Source organism: Panthera leo, chromosome B4 (assembly GCF_018350215.1).
Source record: "Panthera leo isolate Ple1 chromosome B4, P.leo_Ple1_pat1.1, whole genome shotgun sequence".
In the NCBI taxonomy this organism is placed as follows: domain Eukaryota; kingdom Metazoa; phylum Chordata; class Mammalia; order Carnivora; family Felidae; genus Panthera; species Panthera leo.
Window position 1 is genome coordinate 116,415,287 of NC_056685.1, and position 20,539 is coordinate 116,435,825.

The 20,539-nt window shown below is 41.4% G+C and overlaps 1 protein-coding gene across 2 annotated transcripts in view; it reads right to left on the bottom strand.

Annotated features, from left to right (window-relative positions):
* Positions 1-20,264, bottom strand: part of NTN4 (netrin 4) — a 124,897-nt gene extending 104,633 nt beyond the window's left edge. For both annotated transcript variants that reach the window (XM_042947423.1, XM_042947422.1), the window contains exons 1-2: positions 19,884-20,264; positions 16,528-17,057 (exon numbers count right to left, since the gene is read on the bottom strand). In XM_042947423.1, the coding sequence (XP_042803357.1) occupies positions 16,528-17,057; positions 19,884-19,938 (585 nt within the window). In that variant the 5' untranslated portion in view covers positions 19,939-20,264. The remainder of the gene's footprint in view (positions 1-16,527; positions 17,058-19,883) is intronic.
* Between the last annotated feature and the right edge of the window lie 275 nt (positions 20,265-20,539).

The following is a 20,539-nucleotide window of genomic DNA, read 5'->3' on the forward strand; positions in this document are numbered from 1 at the left end:
AGTAGCTCCTAGCAAAGGAGAATCCCTTCTCCTTGTCATCAGAGAGAGGGAGTGAGGAGAGGTGGAGGGCGGGGCAGAGAGAGAGAGAGAGAGAGAGAGAGAGAAGCATTTGAAGGGATGAAGGTGACTGGCTGGAAACTGACCAGGGGATTAAAATGGCTTTTGATGACGGTAGTACCAGGGGCCAGACCTGTAGATAACATATCCTCCTGATTACACTCACATCACCTCTAGACCATCTAGAAGTAGCTAAATGCTTTATCAAGCGGACTTTTTAAAAAGGAGAACTAAACAGGAGCAGAAATAATTTATCACTGAACTCTTGACCGTGAATTTCCACGTGCACCTGGTGCATGTTTTATAAAGTCCTAGGTAAACAGGTGCATGTGAGTTCTGGCTATAAAATTTTAAATTGATAATCCTTTAAATATAACTTCTTAACTTGAACAGGACCTCAAGAGAGACTTTTTAAAACATATTGTTTTAAGATCATTAATTTTAACAACAAACCTGCCACACAAAATCACAAGTATATGTTCTTAACAACAACAAAAAATAAAGGCAAGTTCAAATAGGGAATCTAGACAAGAGCCAGGAACCTAACTGCTTGCTCACTCTGAGTTTGCTACCAAGCAACCTCTTACTAGAATCACTTGGAAATTCCTCCTTGAGTCTGAAATACCAACAAGGTGTAGGTGGATACATATTTCTCAGTTTTGATAAGAAATTTTAAGCTCATACTTATGTCTTACTGTAACACTGCCATCTAAAAATATCTTTAAAAACTTAGTTCCTTATCTTGTACTTGACGTTCATAATATAGTTTTAAAAGAATTTATAGCGTCACAATAGATATATAAGACTAAATATGGAATGGAGAGACATGAAGGGTCCTTTGTACATCTGATTAGTTCATTTTTCTCTAAATCTAACTCCTTCCAGTTAATTTTGCCTGTCTATGAAGATGACTTGGCCACTGCTTTAATAAAAAGCATATAATTCTTTATATTCACTTTATGTACTATTAAATGACCAACGCTGATGTTCTCTCCAAAAGCATTAAGCAAAAGTGTAGACTTTCAGTGCTTTTGGAAACATTGACAGTTGACCAGTGTTAATATGTGAAGTCCCTAACTTACAGATGGTTTGCGTTCTAAATTTTTTGTGTAAGTCATTGCCTAGGCTTAAGAATGCATTTTGTCTGTTTTTGCTTACTACTCTATCCCCAGAGCTTATTCCAGTGTTAGACACACAGTAGGAACCCCAATATTTGCCAAAAGACTAGATAAACTGGCCTAAAATCCCACTTCACTACCAAAGTAATTGAATTATATTATTATTAATAATTAGTATTTATATAGTACTTAGCTACTTGTAAAACACATTTATGTATGCCTTATCTTACTCTTTCTCACACTGATTCAGTTTGCAAATGAAGAATCTAAGGCCCCTAACTTAATGAGAGAGGCTATTGAGAGGTTCGAGCTTGAGATAAGGGAGCTTGAACTAAAGGGGTGACTGCAGGTGAGAACCACCTTAGAGATGGAACCAGCAGAACCTGGTGACAGACTAGACCTGGGACTCCATCTCCTGTACTTGTGCTACCACCTTGCATCTTGTAATATTATAAACTACAGATAAAATGTCATCTCTGAATATAAAATAGAGACTTAGGGAGTAAGGGCTCATTTCTTTTCCCCTTTCCTCCCTTTTCTTAACAGTTAAGTGACTTCCTTTTGCTCAGTGATTAAGAAGAACCATTCACTTTGCAAAAAATGAGACCTCCCCAAAAAGATTACACCAAAATTGAGGGCTCCCACCCAGCTAGCAGGAAGACTGATGTGACTAGCTAAGTAGTGCCCATCCAGGGATCCCTGCTATCAGAGTAGTTAGGATGTAAAGGATTTTCTTAGTCATTTACTCACTCTATGGCATAATCTATGTGTTCAGAGGTGGATGAAACCCTAAGAGTAATGAAACAAGCCTTCAAATCTGTACATGAATCTTCCCTGTAACATCTCTCACTGGGGATCACTCAGCCTTTGCTGAAACATTTCATGGGATGAGAAACTCAAGGTAACTCTCTTTGCCTCCTGGATATATCCAGTTTTTAAGAAAGTCTTTCCTTGGCCATATTCTTGCCTTCTGAAAGCATCAAAGTCCATTTAATCCCTCTTCAAACATCTGAAGAATGCTAGCAATTCCTGAACATCCATAAATCCTCTCTCATAAGCAAAATATCCTAAGTTAATTGTTCATTATATAATGAGATTTCTAATTGCTCTTACCAGTTCTGCTCAGCTTTCTCTAAATAGGAATATCTTGACCTCAACATAATATTCTAGGTATGCTTTGATGAGAAAACACAATAGAAGGACTATTCTCTCCTTTGTTTGAAACTTACTCTATTAATGTAGCCTAAGATTGCATTAGCTTTTATGGCAGTCAATGATATATTGTTGACTCACATTGAGATTACAGTCAACTGAAACCCTGAGGTCTTTTTCACATGAACGCTGATAAGTCACACCTCTCTGGCGGCAGTAGAGTTGATTTTTTGAAAAGAGGAACTTATATTTATCACTATTAAGTTTAGTCTCATAAGTTTTGCCCAAGAATGTTTCACACTGCTTCTTGAGTTGTCTTTTGTAAACAGTTCTGATTAGGCTATCCCTACCCAGAAGAGCTGTTGATTGTTATCCACTACTCACATGATCGAGTCTAAAATATTGACATACTAGACCATGTAAATCTGACCTGACCCTCCAGGGCCAGCCTCCTCTTTCCCCCATGCTTCACTTTCCCCATTCCCCACCCTACCACATACTCTAACCATTCTGAGGATTGGCTTTCCTTATACATGTGCACTTTTCCATGGAACTCCTTTCTCTGCCTTTCAATTATTATTCATCTTTTAAAAGAGAGCTATTCAGAAGTCCCAATTAGACTGTAAACTCTTTCAATGTGGGAATATACTAACTACAATGAAATTCAAGCAACTAGAAAGAGACATAGCTTCCACATTTTATTTTTTTAAGCATTTTTGTATTGTCAAAGAAAATATTTAAACTTTCTTCAAAGCCAGTTTCTCATCCCAACTCTAGAAATGCAAGTGAGTTGGATTTGACCTACTTGAAATAGCAATTCTTAGGGAAAAGAAGTAACAAGCTTTTCAGTTTCCCAAGAGAACCAAATACCTACACAGTTTGTCCAGAGGCAGTGCCATGAGGTGATTGTTTTCTAGAATCACGAAACAACCACCCTTGTACCCATTATAGCATTGTGAGAAGAAGCCCATTTGGAAACACAGCAGAAGCATAATTAGGAGGCCCTCTATGCAATCATTTCCAATGATACTGATGAAAAATTAAACAAAATCTCCAAGTTAACCTTTGATGCACCTTTCACTGTTTTCCAAGAGGTGGTGGCAGATTTGTACCTTTCCATTTGTGCCAGGCCTTCACAGATTAGGAACACAGCCTCTGGTTTGAGTTTGGAAAGACATGTTACCTGTGACATTATCCTTACTGAGAAATTGTAACAATCAACTGCCTTAGGATCTGTCATCCTAAATAGCAACTTCGGAGACACGTAACAAGTTATCTCTCATGCTGTTTAGTGTGTCTGCACACCAGATACTTCGCACACAAATGTTTTAAGCCACAGAAAGCAATAAATAGTTATCACTGATAATAATAACAATACTAATGCCTCAGAGTCTGTTTACTTGAAAAATAACGATTTAATGTCAGGCAGCATGTTAGATGCTAAATAGTTGGTCTCAAAGTACGATCTGAGCTGATTTAAGGGGTTCACAAAACAATGTGATAAATGCTGTCATAGAGGTAAACATGTACTATGGGTGCACCTGCGTGACACACACGTGTAGTGCACTTAACCCAGAATTTTAGGAAGAGGTGAAGTTTAAGCAGCTCTTAAGGATGGATCAAACCATCCATCCAAAAAATATTTGGCTGACAGTTTGGTTAAATGAATGAGAGGTAGGACTGGGGGAGGGGAACAGAAGAGAAGAACATCAGGACAAGGAAGCATGTGTGCAAAGGTCAGAGGGTAGGAGAGAGCCTGGCACCTTGGAGTAATATAAGTAGTTCAGTAGGTACAGTTGGAAGCTCGGGCAGAAGAGGCAGTGATGAGAGATAAGGCCGGGGCATTTGGAAAGAGCCTAGTGTGCCACATTAAAGAATGTGGACTATGGTATGGGGGAACTGGGGAGTCACAAAAGACTCCTTAAGCAGGGAAGTGACATTTTGGATTTCAAAAAGCCCCTGTAGAGTGTGGCATAGAGAACAGATTGGAGAGCAAGCAAGACAGAACAGCAAGAACAATTGGAGGAATATTGCAATAATGTACATGATGAAAAATCATGGCAGTTTGCACTAGGATGGTTGTGTATAGATGAAGAGAAGCATGCATACTCAAGACAGACTACAGGAGCAGAACTGGACCTGGTAAATGACTGCTACTGGCTGAGGGAGAGAAAGGAATCGAGAATGAATCTCAGCTTTCGCCTTGATGGGCCTTTGTGGGTTAACCTGTGATGCCATACACACATTTTAATTTTCTCAGTGAGGTAGGAGGCAAGCTCTTCACCTGAGAGCCAGTGGGGGTTGGGGGTGGTGGTAATGTGGGTGAGGAGTGGTCTCAGAGACAGGAGACAAGCTCTGCAAGATTCACTACAGGAATGAAAGAGGGCTGAAGAAAAGAGGATTTTGAGATAAATTTGAGGGCCAAATTAGACTAGAAAACAAATTTGTAGAGGCATCTCTCAGTAAAATTATGTTTTTATTTTTCCCAGTAGAGTTCAACTGTCTAGCTGAAGGACAAGAAAGTGAACAGTAGAATTGGAGCACAAGGGGGCAATGGAGTTGGGAGAAGTGATAGAATATTCCAGAGAGAAAATCATGGGGGCAGGCTAGGTGTCATGCTCATTTTCACAAATTCATATTTGGAGCCAGAGAAGACATAAAAGAAGTGGTCTAATGTGACAAAACAAGGTGCTTTGAGAAAAGAAATGAACATTTTGAAAGAAAAATGGCCATAAGTAACAAATCAGAATTGATAGCACACATGGGAAGAAAAGAAGTTGGGGAGTGGGAGTTGACAGTCACCTTGCAATTTTGTTTTTGTTTTTGTTTTTGCAAACTATACCTCTTCACTACCCTGTGTCCCAAGGAACCCCAGTGGGCTTACATTCTCCTGAACTTTGAGAATCATCAGAGAGGAAGCTACTGTTACAAAGGGGTGAGTGTTGCTCCCCTTTGAGTGTGCCAGGATGGAAAACAACAAAGATAAGGATTCTTGGGGAGTGAGGTGCCTGGGTTCTTCTGATAGATCATTGGTGTGAAGTGTCCTCCACTGACCTTTGCTTTCATATGGAGATAGGGACAGAGGTCATTTGTTGGGACATAGGATATGAGAGAAAGATAGCATTGACTGACAAGAGGAATTGATGTAAAACCTCAAAGATTTCAGAAGGATCAGATTGGCTAGAATAAAAGGAAACAATAATTCTTAATGGAGATTAAACAATATAAAAGAGTGACTACATTTTCTCCAATCTAATTTTAAATCTAGAAGCCCTGTTCAGTGGCAGCCAAAAGATACAGTGTTAGCACAAATGAACATGATGTCATGTAGAAAGGATGTGAATATTTCTCACAATTATTTTATTGTTTTAGAAACTGTAATTATGAAGTGTAAAGTAACATCAGCAAACATAGCTGATGCCTAGAAAGGCATCATTTGCAGGAAGGTTAGGGAGAGAAGAGAAATATGATATAGAAAGAGGGTTGGTGTTTTGTTTTGTTTGTTCCTTAACAAGCCAAACCAGCCAAGCCAAAAGAGCTTGTTCCTTAGAGATAAAGAAAGATATATGCAAAATGCCTGGTCCAGAAACTGGCACATTCTACCATAATCTCTAAATGTTGTCTTTCTCTTTTCCTTCTTAACAAAAAATTAAACATTAATTAAAACATTAATAACACATTTTAAAAACTGTGACAATGTAAACATATGTACTTAAATGGGAATAACTGTATAGCTCCCATGCCTTGGGTAGATGACCTCCATCACATTCTGCAAACCAAATCTCACAACACCCTAAGTAGAAAAAAAAAAAATGTGTACAGTGCTAAATTTTAATTTCATTTCCAAAACTGTGATGGCCCAGGGGCATTCAAAAAATATATTTTTTATAATCATTCCAAAAAGTCACTCTGGTAGCTGCAATTTTGAGTCAGAAAAGGGTGAAGAGTTGGATAAGCCAAGATGCAATGGAATATGAGGCCCTTAAAATCTGAAGGTCGCTAAGATCAACATTTCTCTTTTAGCATGGTACTTTCAAAGGTATCTTTCTCCGTTAGTATTCTTCCCTCTCCCTTTTCCATCATTACTCATTATCCAGCCAGCACTTTCCCTTTTCCCTATGCATTTTGGTCTTTTGATAACCCAGAGTTGCAGCTCATATGCCTTCCCTCACACTAGTCATTTTAGAATTTGCACCCACCATTCTGACTGTGGAAAGTCAATGTTATTCGACGCATGCTGTTTCTTAATTAAACAACCATTGGACCCCTAGACTGGCAAGACTGGTTTTCATATAAACCTTGGGTTTGGCAAGAGTGGTTTGTTTTTTGGTAATGGCAGCATCAGTTGGACTGAGTTTGATCCTCCCCTGTACAGTTCTTGGATTTTCCTCTTTTCCAACCACACCCACTTCCCCTGACAATCTCATCCAGTTTCATGGTTTTAAATATCATCTCTATATTGATGAGTCCCAAGTTTATACATTTAGTCCAGACCTCTGAACTCTAAACTCACAGATCCAGCTGCCTACTGAGTATCTCCTCTACTTGGATGTCTCATACGTAATGTGTACAGAAATGAGCTCCAGGCACTCCTCTCCAAATCTCTGCTCCCCTAGAGTCTTCTCCACCTCAGTAAATGGCTATTCTATTCTTCTAGGTGATCAGGCTAAAAACATCCTTAATTCTGTCTTTTTCCCACACACTACATCCAATTTCTCAGCAAATGCTGTTGGCTGTAGCCATAAAATCAATTCAGAACTCAACTACCTTTCATCATTCCCATTGCTCTCTGTCCATGCACTGTCAGATCCAGCCTGAATTATTTTTAATCTTTATTTATCTTTGAGAGAGAGAGACAGAGTGTGAGCAGGGGAGAAGCAGAGAGAGAGGGAGACACAGAATCCGAAGCAGGCTCCAGGCTCTAAGCTGTCAGCACAGAGCCCGATGTGGGCCCGAACCCACAAACCATAAGATCATGACCTGAGCCGAAGTCGGACGCTCAACCAACTGAGCCACCCAGGTGCCCCAGCCTGAATTATGACAACAGCATTCTAGCCAGTCTCCTTGCATCCCTCTTTGGTCTTTCTTAATACATAAGCAAAGCAAAACAAAACATCAGCAATAAGAACAACAAAAAAAACCCCACACAAACAAAAACCCCCACAAATCCACATAAGCCAAAGTGATCCTATTAAAAATAAATTGATCATTTTTCCCCTCTGCTTAAAACCTCCAACGGCTTCCAATATCATTCAAAGTAAAAACCAATGACTTTATAATAATGACTTTAATTTATAGTCCAAACTGGGATTACTTAGAGAATGAAAGGGGATACCAAAAATAATTAACAGGCTTTAACTGATCTAGGTGTAAATTTGGGCCATCCTGACACCTACTTCAAGGCCCCACATTCTAATTATCTCTCTGACCTCTGACCTCTGATACTATACTGCACCTCCATCCCTCTGCTTCAGTGCCAGCCTCCTCACTGTCCTGATGGCATTGGGCACACTTCTTTGGGGCCTTTGCTCTTTCCCTGGATATGTCCACTGCTCACTTCTGCTTTCCTTCAGGTCCTTATTCAAAAGTCTCAGTGAGGCTCTCCCCGGGAGTTCTTTCTAAACATTAAAAACCTCCTCCCCACTTTCTAGCCCTTCCCCTGGTTTATTTTTTTTTTCCTTTAAATGATCACTGTCTAACATTCTATATACTTTACCTTGTTTAGCACCTTACATTTGTAATGTAAGCTCAATGACAGGAAATTTTGACTTTTTGCTCTGTATTCCCAACTCCTAAAATAGTGCCTGGCACATAGGAGACACTTTATAAATACTCATAGAAAGAATGAATGAATCATGACTACTTTGAAAAGATCAGCACTTAGTAGATATGTAGCATCCAACATAGTTAATAAATGGTATTATTATCTTATATATAGTTATTTTCATATGATTCAATTCAATAAATGTGTTTTGGACAGTTAGGCCTTGCAGAGACATGTGCCAGGTACAGAGGTTGGGGGGCTGGGAGCCACAGGGCATATACAGTGATAGATGGGACAAAGTTCCTCAAGAAGTGAACACTAGAGGAGTAGAAGAGATAGGGGACATGATATTATAGTTACATATGAGTGACACAGAGTGCATGGGTGGGGAAGCGGAAGGAGAGGATACATTTATTACTGAGTTTTCAGATACTTCTAAATACTGATCAGAAACAGTAACTTCTTTATTCTCTGTCATGATGCACGTTCCTCATCTTCCAGAAGCCCCAGTCCCTAATACAACCATTCTGGTTTCTAGGGTTCTCCATTCCTTGGTCAGAAGCACCTCTTGTGTGCCCAGATATACCTGACCTCCAGGTGCCTGTTCCTCTGCTCTTCATTGCCTGGCCTTAATTCTTCAGTGTGAATCCTTCATTACTAACTCAGCATTTTATATTCTGATTTCTCAAAATTTCCAGAATATTCTAATGAAACATTGGCAAAGCTAAACCATCTAATTGAACAAATGCAAAGCAAACAGATACTAACAGATTTTCTTAATAGCTAGAAAGGAGGTATTTTTGGAGGAAAAGTCTACTCTTTGAAATCAATAAATCAAAGTTTATTGATTTGATCTCTGGGTTTGTTTTAATTTTTATGTAGCTTCTTTAAATAATTCTAATTAACAACTACTCTCTGGATTTTCTTTAAACTAAAGGCATTATTTTTTTGAAGAGTGCTGTTAATCTCTAGCCCCACCCCTACAGGAAGGGAGTACCCCCAGGGTATGGATAATCGAAGCACTCTAGACAAATATATACAACATTTTATTTTCAAGGAAGTTCAACAAAATTATAGCTAAGAATATACTTCAGAGCGAAACATTAACACATTGGATGACTAACTTTAGTTAGAAAAATTACTTAAAGCAGTTACTAGCTAGGTAAAAACAAACCACCCAAAACCAACCAATCAAATAAAAAGTATATTAAATGGTACTGAAAAAAACTATGGTACTCATTCCCATATAGCTTATTTTATTTTATTTTATTTATTTATTTTTTAGAGTTTATTTATTTTGAGAGAGGCAAGAGTGAGCATGAGTGGGAAGGGGCAGAGAAAGAGACAGGGAGAGAGAGAGAGAATCCCAAGCAGGCTCCACACTCATAGCTTGAACTCACAAACCATGAGATCATGACCTGAGCCAAAACCAAGAGTCTGATGCTTAACCAACTGAGCCACCCAGGCTTAAACACCTTTTTGCACCTAAATAAATAAATAAATAAATAATAAATTTTTAAAAATGATCTTAGGTAACTTTAAGTGCAGATAGTCTGCTTGTTATATGTAATTTTTCTATCTAATGTAAAAAAATAATTGTTATGCAAAGTTCATGGTACCATATTACAAATTATCAATCACACTGTAAGTTGTATATCATACCTAATAATTACTAGAGCAATTTAGTTTTTGTTTACTTAAAAAATTTTTTTTAGTTATAATAAAACCTAATCATTTAAATAATTTTGAGGTAAGCTAATAATCCCAGCTCTGGCATGGGCTGGTTCACTTCTTGTTTGAGTCTGACCAAGTTACGCCAACTCACTAAGTCTCAATTTCTTTGCCTGCAAAATGGAGTTAATACTAGTACCCAACTAACAGGGTTCTTGTGAGATTAAGGGATATGGTGCATTCTGCAGAATGCCTGGCACACGGAAAGGCATCAGTAGACATTCGCTGCGACCATGACTCATGACCATTGCTGCTGCAAAACTGTCACATGCAGATTTCAGTGACTGAAGAAAATAAGTAGCTAACCAAAGAGTAGTGATTAGCAAACATTCCAACTCATGTATTACTTTCTCTTTTCAGCTAAAAATCTAAATATTGCTTAGCATATTATAAATGTAAATATCTGTAAAAACCTGATTAAGCAATTTGCCATCTTCTGCACCCTTGTGCCATACTGACTTTACCATAAGGTATTGAAGTAGAATCTTTTCAATGGCCAAAGAGACATCCTTCAAAGAGATAAATGAATACTCAGATTTTTCAAAGGCATATTATTTGCACAACGTATCTGGGAATTAATCATGCACTATCTCATACTACTTAGTAAACCAGTCCATTAATGATCATGTTTGATCTCTTACCCAGTGGATTGTAAGGACTGTGAAGGAAATGAATGTATATCATTTTTGTATCCTTCACACTACCCAACTCAGGACAAAGTAATTTCAAACTAGTATAGTGGAAACAGCACAGGGCTAAAAGTCAGGAAACACAGATTTCAGCTGAGTAATTACAGACAAGTCATGTAACTCTCTTTAGGCTTCAGATTACTCATCAGTCATGTGTTTTTCCATTGATGACATTTAGGTTCCTTTCCAAATGCTCTCATTCTAAGAAACACTAGCAAGAGGGATTTTTGCCAATGTTTGTCATTTTAATACACAACTTCATTTGTCCATATCTACAGATTGAAAGAAATGGGACCTTTAATTACAGATTTTGTTCACTCAGGAAAACTTGCCAGGAGCTCAGAGTTCTTGTCATTGACTATTCCATCAAACATGAATCCTTCAGCCTGTTTCAAAAAGAGCAGGCCTTCCAGGTTAGCACTCCCCATCCTCTACCCTGTTTTATCTTCTCCTTGGTACTTATCACACTCTGACATGCTGTGTATTTTTTTTTTTAATTTTTTTTTTTTAACGTTTTATTTATTTTTGAGACAGAGAGAGACACAGCATGAACGGGGGAGGGGCAGAGAGAGAGGGAGACACAGAAGCGGAAGCAGGCTCCAGGCTCTGAGCCATCAGCCCAGAGCCCGATGCGGAGCTCGAACTCATGGACCGCGAGATCATGACCAGAGCCGAAGTCGGCTGCTTAACCGACTGAGCCACCCAGGCGCTCCCATACTGTGCATTTTACTTAAGTATTTGTTCTCCATCCTCCCTCCATCCCCCTCCCCCAACACCTAAGCTTCATGGGGACCAGGACTTTTATCTCTTTGGTCCACCACCATACCCCAGCACTTGGAATAGCATCAGACATATAATAGCCCCCAAATTGTTTGATGAACAAATGGGTGAAAAAATATTATTGAAGGTCCTTCATTAATTGCCTTTCTCCAACCACAACTTAATCTCATATTTTTACCAATTGAACTTTTCCATGTTAACCAGGGTTTCTGAATCTTATCCCCTACGCAAGGCTTATATTCATTCCTCCCTTAAATTCCTGCCATTTAAGGATATTCTCCTAGTCATATCACTCATTTGTTCCTGCTCATTTATGCAGTCACAGATTTATTGAATGCCTACTATGATCCAAGCAATGTGCTAAATGCTGGGGATACAGAGGCAAGTAAGATTGACACAATCCTTCCGTGGTGCTTCACCAGTCTTCTTCTGCTCTGTACCACTGCCTCCCTTTGAATGTTTTATATTCATAATGCCCTGGAGGAAAAAAAAAAATCTGTGTGGCTTGGTTGGTTGCTATCCAATTTTGAATAGAGCTCTTCTAACAGTGAGTTAAAAGAGTAGAGGGCAGCAATGCTCACTTCTAAGGAGATAATAACTCCATCACTTTAGAGGTACTTTGGGGTCACTTGGAATTTCCTAAACAGTGATAACTGAAATTCCAGTCCCAAGAGGCCTCACTGTTTGGAACCTAAAATGACTTGCTACATCTCCTCACTTCCCTCCATTTTCTGTACCCAGAGGGGATCCGAGGCTGCTTCTTTGAATCCCCAAAAAGCCTAATTAACCTCTCATCTTTAGCTTCAGTGTTATTATTACCTGCTGCTACAACTAAATAGGAGATTAAACCCCCAATAGACATAGAGCCTTGATGTCAAACCATGCCAAGCATCAGGCCTCTCTGTGCCTTTTTAAAAATTATCAAGGCATACTTGAAAACTGAGAATTGTGTGTATTTAAGAAGTATGATTTTATGATTTGATATACACATACATTGTGAAATAATCACCATGTTCAAGCTAATTAACATACCCATCACCTCAGTTACCACTTTTTTGCATGTGTATGGTGAGAACACTTAAGATACACCCTCATAGCGAATTACAAGCACACAACTAAGTATTGTTAACTATAGTCATGTTGCTGTACAGTAGATCTCCAGAATTTATTCATCTTGCATAACTGAAACTTTGTACCCCTTGAACAACATCTCCCCCATCTGTGCCTTTTACCGGGATTTTGGGAGCACTTAATACCTCCAAACCAGCATTTTCCAACTTGTGCTCTGTGGATCTCTGGGGTTCCAAAAGCTAGTAATTGGAGTTCTGCAGAAAGAGGGTTCCATGGACAGATAAGTTTGGGAATGTCACATCCTACATTTCCCACTTGAGGATACAGAACACTAATGAGAACATTTATGTATTTATAGATGTTAATTTTGTTAAACCCAATGTTTCCCAACCTAGTTTACTCATGGAACCTTTTTATTCCCAAAACACTGCTGACATCTCAGAGGACATTCCTGCTCAGGAGAAAGCTGTTTGGCAATGCCTTTTTAACCTTCATGTCACATCCAAATGAATAACAAATGGTTGTGAGAGAGTGCGAGAGAAGAGAGATATGCATACATCTCTCTGCAAGCAGTTCTTGGGGGTCAATAATGAAAAGAAAACATAGTTTTGTGGAACAAACACTAGACTTACAGTCAGAAGACTCATGATTTAGTCCTGCCTCTGCCATATAACTAACTATGCACTGTTGTTGGGTAAATCACCTCCGAGCCTTAATCTCCTCTCCTGAAAAGGACACACATTTTCAGATAACCAGTCATTGTAACTGCTGACCAACTTAGGAAGTTGCTGTGTAGCAGATTTAACTTTGATTTAACTTGAATTAAAGAGTATTCTTCTGGGTGGCTTTTGGGGCCTATATTTTTAAAAGCCCTCTTTCAGATGACTGGTGCCTTCAACTCCAAAGATGGAGGTATCTGATTTTTTAAACATGAAGCTACAGGTCTAAGGCCCTAAAAGCCCAAGGAAGTATTTTGGAATGAGTAATAGAAAAAAATGAAGTCTGGGATATATTTATGTTAGTTTGAGTAGTAGGAAATACCTAGAGAAGTCCTCAGAAGTCTTATATTGATTGGAGGAAGATCCAGGTCTATAATAATATTATAAATAAGCAATAAATGAAATTTAAGACTACTTATTTGACCCCACGTTAATTGGCTTATTTTTCTGATCAGCCAGTTTCCAAAGATAGAGATTGGGGATGTAGAGTTGTACTGCAAAATTAATTTGTAGCTCAGTACTAACTTATATTCCAAAGCAACACAGGAGAAGTAGGCAGTAATCAGTCCCAGGCAAGCATCCTCTGATCCTTGTCTTTGAAGAAGACTCTCTTCTACTCTCTAACTCAGGAGGCAAAGATTCATTCCCAAACCTGTGCTCTGAAAGGAAGAAATTCTATGATGGTTTAGAGTATATATGCAGAAACACTCTAGAGGGAACCAGATGCTCCTTGATTTTTTTTCTTGCCATTGAATTATAAGTCTGCTGAAATAACAGCTACAATGAAAAACAACTTTAAGAAGTTTTTTAATGTTTATTTATTTATTTTGAGAGAGAGGAAGAGAGAGCATGCCAAGGAGGGACAGAGAAAGAGGGAGAGAGAGAATCTCAAGCAGGATCTGAGCTGTCAGCACAGAGCCCCATGTGCGGCTTGATCCCATGAACCGTGAGATCATGACTTCAGCTGAAATAAGAGTTGGACGCTTAACCAAATGAGCCACGCAAGTGCCCTGACCCCCCAATTTTTAACTGGATATAAAGGTGACTAAAACTGGAGATCAAAGGTGAAATATCTAACGTAAATTTTAGTCTCTCTCTGCTTGAAATTTGATGTAATAACCATTGATGACAATAAGTAGTTTGGCTTTAAAGAAGATTTTGCTTCCACTGTAAGTTAAATAAATGTTACTTTAGTCATCGCTAAGTAATTGCTGGGCCATTATAATACGGTTAATGTGATATTTGCTAAGCAAGCATGCCTGCCATCTGGTTACTGAAACTGTATTTTTGCTACTTCCTAGGTACACATGGCCCAGTAGCACTGAGATGTAGGGAACCGATATGAGCATGTGGATCAATTCCAAAGCCATTCATTTGTTTGCAACACAAAGTGTTCTCCACATAAGAAAACAATGAGTCTAACTTATCTGTTTCTTTCCTGTCTGGTATCTTTAAAAATGTCCATCATGACAGGGTGCACACGAGTTTACAATATGAAGCCAGCTTTAGAGACCAAGAAGAAGAATGAAACACAGTCTGTAGGCTATTTGTGCCACATCCCACTTGGTTCCCCTGCCAGCAGCACGGGGCCTGGTCTGCAGGGAGCACACAGAAGAAGGAGGTGGGTAATAAGGCAAAAGTCCATAGGTGTCTATGGTAGTAGGAAGAAGAAATTCTCAAACCTGCTTTTTCATTAGGCCCCTCACAAGCAACCCTTTCCCCAAACCAAAGGCAGGATTACTGGCACTGACTACAGTGCCTGGCACATAGTAGGGGCTCACAAAATGTTCACTAAGTGCAATCATCTGGAAAGTCTGTGAATAGTAATACAAAGGACTGCTAGAAGGCAGCTTATCTTAGTATTTGTAGCCATTAGTACTACAGGCATGGGACATATGCCTCACACCCAGTCCAGGCTTCCTCAGCCTTGGTGCTATTAACATTTTGGGCTAAGAATTCTTTGTCAGGAGTGGGAGTGGGGTGCTATCTTGTGCACTATAGGAGGTGTAGCAGCATCCCTTTCCTTCACCCACTACATGCCAGTAAGTGTCCCTCCCTGCAGCAAAAATGTCTTCAGACATTGCCAAATGTCCCCTGGGAGGGGGCTTGGTGGGGGGTGGTGGCAAAATCACCCCTAGTTGAGAACCACTTATTTAGTCTGTGTGTTCATGATATGTACCAGAATTATAAAGATTATATTCTCTCTTCTCTTTTTTCTGAATCAATATTTTAAAAATTAAATTACATTTTATTTTATTTTAATTTTAATTTTTAAGTAAACTTTACACCCAATGTGAGGCTTGAACTCATGACCCTGAGTGAGCTCTACCTACTGAGCCAGCCAGACACCAGTCTAAATCAATATTTCTTTCTTTCTTTTTTTTTTTTTTAAAGAAGCATCATGGGGTTTTTTTTTAGTTTTTTTTTTTTTTTTTAATTAAGGGGGGGAGGGGCAGGGAGAGAGGGAGAGGGAGAATCCTAAGCAAGCTCGGCAGTGTCAGCACAGAGTGCAATGTGAGGCTAGAACCCAGGAACTGAGAGACCATGCCCTGAACTGAAATCAAGAGTTAAAAGTCAGATGCTCAACTGAATAAGCCATCCAGGTGCCCCTGAATCAATATTTCTTGATCTCATGAAGGTATTTTATGCTCTTAACTTGTTTTCACTTAACTTAGTTTTCTCTAAATGTTTTCATAATGCTCTGGGGAACGGGGGAGGGAAACTTCCCAGGTATATCCATATATTCCTAGGTATATCTTATTAAAAAGACTTGTTTCCCCTTTAGGGAAGGGGAAATATGAAAAAAGGAGAAAACATTCTACACAGAAATTGGACTAGTAGCTAAGGAAGCTGTTTTGCAAAATGAGACTGAGACGGTTTTGAGTCCAAAAAGAACTTTTATATCTTAAAAGAAACTACCTTCATTTGTTTACTATACACTCTTGTAATCTTACCAATAAAACTCTTGTTATACAAAAGTATCCTGACAAACAGATTTTTTTTCTCCCTTGGCTTTATTTTTATTTACTTCCTATTTATGTTAACAGTTTCAGGAAGATACCAGCATGTGTGGACCCCAGGAACAGGCAGTCTCAGTAACTCTTGCCCCTTCGGAAGCACAGTGAGTAGACCCGCTAACTGAAGAAATTATTAGCCTTTCAAACCTCTAAGATCGAGTGAGGATGTTGTGTGTCTACGCTTTCTTCAAATTAAAAAAAAATTAAAACCTTAGAATTCCACCTTAAACCCAGCCAGTGGCCAACCTGCTTGAAAATGACTACGCGTCCATATCTAAGGGTGAGAAATAATTTATGACAAATAAAGCTCATGAAAAATTCTAATTTCATTCATGTTGCTACAAGTATACCTTCATGCTTTAAAAAAAATGTGGGCTGGTAACATTTTTCTACCTTACTTACAGTGTAGAGTTAAACGTGTGCTCTTACCTCTCCTCCAGTGCACGGAAAGGGATTGGAGTATCTCGAAGTGCAAATCGCTCCCTTCTTGACAACATCATCTTCCAAGCCAAACGTAGCCGAGCAGTTCGTTGCAAAGTACTTGTAAGGCTTCCACGTCTTCCCAAAGTCCTGGGAGCGGTCCAGCACCATGGCTGCTGGCCTGGGGGACTTGAACACCATAATGAGATGAGTGAAGTAGAATTCGGCTTCCAGGTCTAACTGGATTTTTTCTCTGTGCACATCCTCAGCGGACTGCCACCACGTGCGAGGGAACCTGAAGGATGAGTCTGCCATGGCAGCTGGCAGGTGAGCCACGTGAGGCTGGGCGGCATTGCATTTGTCACATTTGGGCTGCCGACAAGTCAGATCAGCGTTCTCACTGTAGGAGCAGTACAGCTCAGTGGCGTTCTGACCACAGGTGGTGTCTGCCCAGAGTTTTCTCCCTAAAGCCAAATTTCCCATCCGAGGGTTGCAGGCTTTTTCACAGCGGGAACTCACTCCAGCTACTCCACTCAGTCCTAGGGAAGGGAAAGCATATGTTATTCAAGACAAACCCATCTGGAAAGCTCTTCTGTCACCCTAGTCTGTCTTCGACAGTCAAGTTACCCCCAAAGAGCTTAAGACTTCTGGTAAAGAGGAAATTCTACCAAATTTGGGCATGGATACGGTTCTGGATTGATACATACAAGCATGTGAGTGTGCATGTGTGCGTGCACACATTTCATGTTTGGTTATAAAATTCACATAAAAAGGGAAAAATCATTTCAGATAAAGGGCGAAGGGAAGGGAAATGGAAACACTGGGGGGAAAAAAATGGGCCTCAACCTTTTAAGTACTTTGCTTTCTAAATGTTCTCTATATTTGAAATACACTTCTTTGTTTTGAAGCCATGACTTAAATAATACCAAAAAACAATAGTGTGTTTAAGATCACCCAATTTAGTCTTTCAAATATAATTTAAGTCCTTAGCATTATGTAACATGCTTATTAGAAGACATTAAGGAGGAAATATAGAATTCTATTATATTTTTAAGCCAAAAATGTGAGGGAGCCAATTCCCTAGGAAAAGCAATAGGAGATACTTAATCCATATCCAATGGGATCTCACTTCGGGTAGCAAAGCTAGACATCACTGAAGCTCAGATGCATAATGTCTATTTTTAATATTTAGTAAATATAACTAAGGGAAAAAAAACCTCTCTCAACTGCCAAATGGCAGAAAGGCCTATTTGACATGCTCTCTGCCTCTTGAGTGCTGCAACCTATGACAGGTTATATAGTCGTTGCCTGTTTGCTTAACAGGAGAATGTGTACAGTCTGGCCACCACTAACAGCACCTTTAAACATTATCTGTGAACTAAAACACCTTCTTAAAGAAACATGTGCTTCCACCCAAACAAAGGTCCAACAGACTTTAATGTTTCAAAATTACTTAAAATGATAAACATTATCCACTTATTAACATCCTGACTACATATTTTAATCCTTTAATTTGGGTTTGTCATTTTAATTATGAATACCCTAAGCAAAATCATCTATTTTAAAAGTTAAAACAGAGAAGGAAAGAAGGAAAAGGAAGTTAAACCCTAAATTCTGGCTAATTGAATGTTTCTGCTACTTAAGAGAGAGCACCTCCGAACTATTGTCACTGTACTGTTGGAGAAGCCAAATGACAGCTTAGACTAAAACAGAGACATTTCACACGCTGACTGACAACCACCAGCCCCACATAACCTCTGCAACCAAAAGAAAGGGCTTCCTTAGGCATATGTTTTAAATGGCAAATTCAAATGTGCATTATGCCTAGACTCTGCTTGCCACTGTTCTGATTAGCTGGGCAACAGTTGCTTGTGGCCAGGATCACCCAAACACACAGTGTGCTATGACTCACCTGTAAAGCATTTCGGGGAAAATCATATACTGCTCGTACAAGTATTTTTGACTTGAAACACTTGCCTTGTGATATTTATTTACAACCTCTTGATTGCTTGCATGTTTTTGCCATAACATGGTTTGAAAAGGGAAAGGTTCAGTAAAGTTCACTTTGTGGTCGGGGAGCATGTGTGAAGTGCAGGCAGGGGTGCACGTGTACTCCTGTACTCCTCAGAATTCAAGTAAAACCTTAGACCTTTAATGGCTCCTTGGGGAAGTATTGAATACTTTTAAACGCCTCCGAACTAATAAGTACAGAAAAGATTGGGACCAGATAATCGGTGGACAAAAATACTTGGATATCCCTAAAGAAATGACTATTCAAGTATAGCAAGGATGCTCCTATGAGTCACACTGATTTGGGGTGAAGATTCTAAAACTTTTTTTTTTTAACTGTGTGCCAGCGTCTCTGGGGGCAGAGGAGAAGAAGCCTTAGGGAAGGTACAAGTGCGCGGATGCTCTCTACCCACCAGTCGGTCCCTCCAGCCCACACTCCCCTTTCTAGAGCGAATGAGAAACGTTTGAGAGACTGGATGGCTGAAGAGTCCCTCACTTTCTTTCCTCCTCACACCCTGAGCTGCGCTAACCCCTAACTGGAAACCAGGTGACCCGTACGGGGGAGGGAGAGGAACGGAAGAGGCTCCCGAATTTAGAAACGGCGCGCTAGGAACCGGTGGCCAAGGGCAGCCCAGGAAAGCCGGGATGGGAGTAGGAGAGAGAGCCTCTGACGACGCCTCTGCAGGTCATCCAGTTACCGAGACTGGGAGCAGACCCGCCTCCGACCTCCCACGGAGCCTCAGCCAGGGTACCAATTCCCCAGGGGCGGCCAGCCAGCTCCGTTCAACACAGGGCGGTCACCACCTATCTCCCCAGCCCGGCGTCTCAGTGCGTTCCAGCCACTGCCACTGTGAAAGGGCACACACCCCGCCCAGGTGTCCCTACCTGGTTCCCTAGTGCCCAGCGTGAGGCCAGGGACCTCAGGGTTAGCTCTCACCCAGAGGGCGGCCGCGGCCCACGCGCGCCCAGGGTCGCTGGGCCATCCCTCCCCATCATTCCTCAGGCCATGAAGTGCCGGGGGATGGCGAGCTTGGTCCTTTGTTCCCTCACAAAGTGGAAAGGCAGTTTTTTACAAGCCCAAACCGAGAAAGAAACCAAGGCCGTGGTATCTCCGGCAGGGCGTACCCAGGATATCGGGTTAGCCAAGGGCATGTGTATCGCAGTTGCAAAAAAAATCAATAGTATTTGAAACTGTGGAGACCCAGGGAAAAGAGGCGGAACATGGCCACTCATTTCATCCTCGGGAGCCGAGCTTGGCGCTCCCAGCCCGCACTACCCTGCACCCCCGAGTCCCGAGGTGGGGAACAGAAAGAGCGAGGGAAGGAGGGTGGGGGCCCTGCAGCGTCACCACCCACCTGCGGCCACCGCGGAGCAGCCCCAGAGCAGCAGCAGCCGCGCGCAGCTCCCCATGGCCGGGAGGAGCCGGGAGGACCGGGGCCGGGCGGGTGCGGGAGGGAGCTGAGCCCTCTCGGCTGTGGGATGAAGCGCCAACAGTCCTCAGGAAGAACTGGGGCTCTTTATTTCTTCCCCCTCCTGGGGCGCCAGGCTCGGTCAGCGGGCGCCGGCGGCTGGGAGCCGCGGGCCGGGGCCGCGCCAGGCGGTAGGGTGACCCTCGCACACCGGCCTGGAGGGGCCCGGGCACCTCGGGGGCGACGGGAGCCCCCGGACCATAGCCGGCCTGGCCGCGCTGCCCCTGCGGAGCGGTCCCGCGGGCTCCTCCGCCGCTAGCCCGGGGCTCAGCACCCGCAGCAGCCGCTGAACTTTGCGAGACCTTTCACTTCCCGGCCGCCGCCGCCGCCGCCGCCGCCGCCGCCGCCGCCGCCGCTGCTGCTGCCTCCCGGCCGTCCTCCGCCGCTTTTACCACCTCCTCTTGCTGCTGCGCCTCGATCCCGTCCTTCTCCATGGGCAGTTCCATGGGATGCATTTTTATTGCACCGACACCGCGGCGCTCCGGTGCCAGCCCTCCTCCCCTTGCACCTCCACCCCTTCCTCCTGCCCGCCCCCCGCGCTC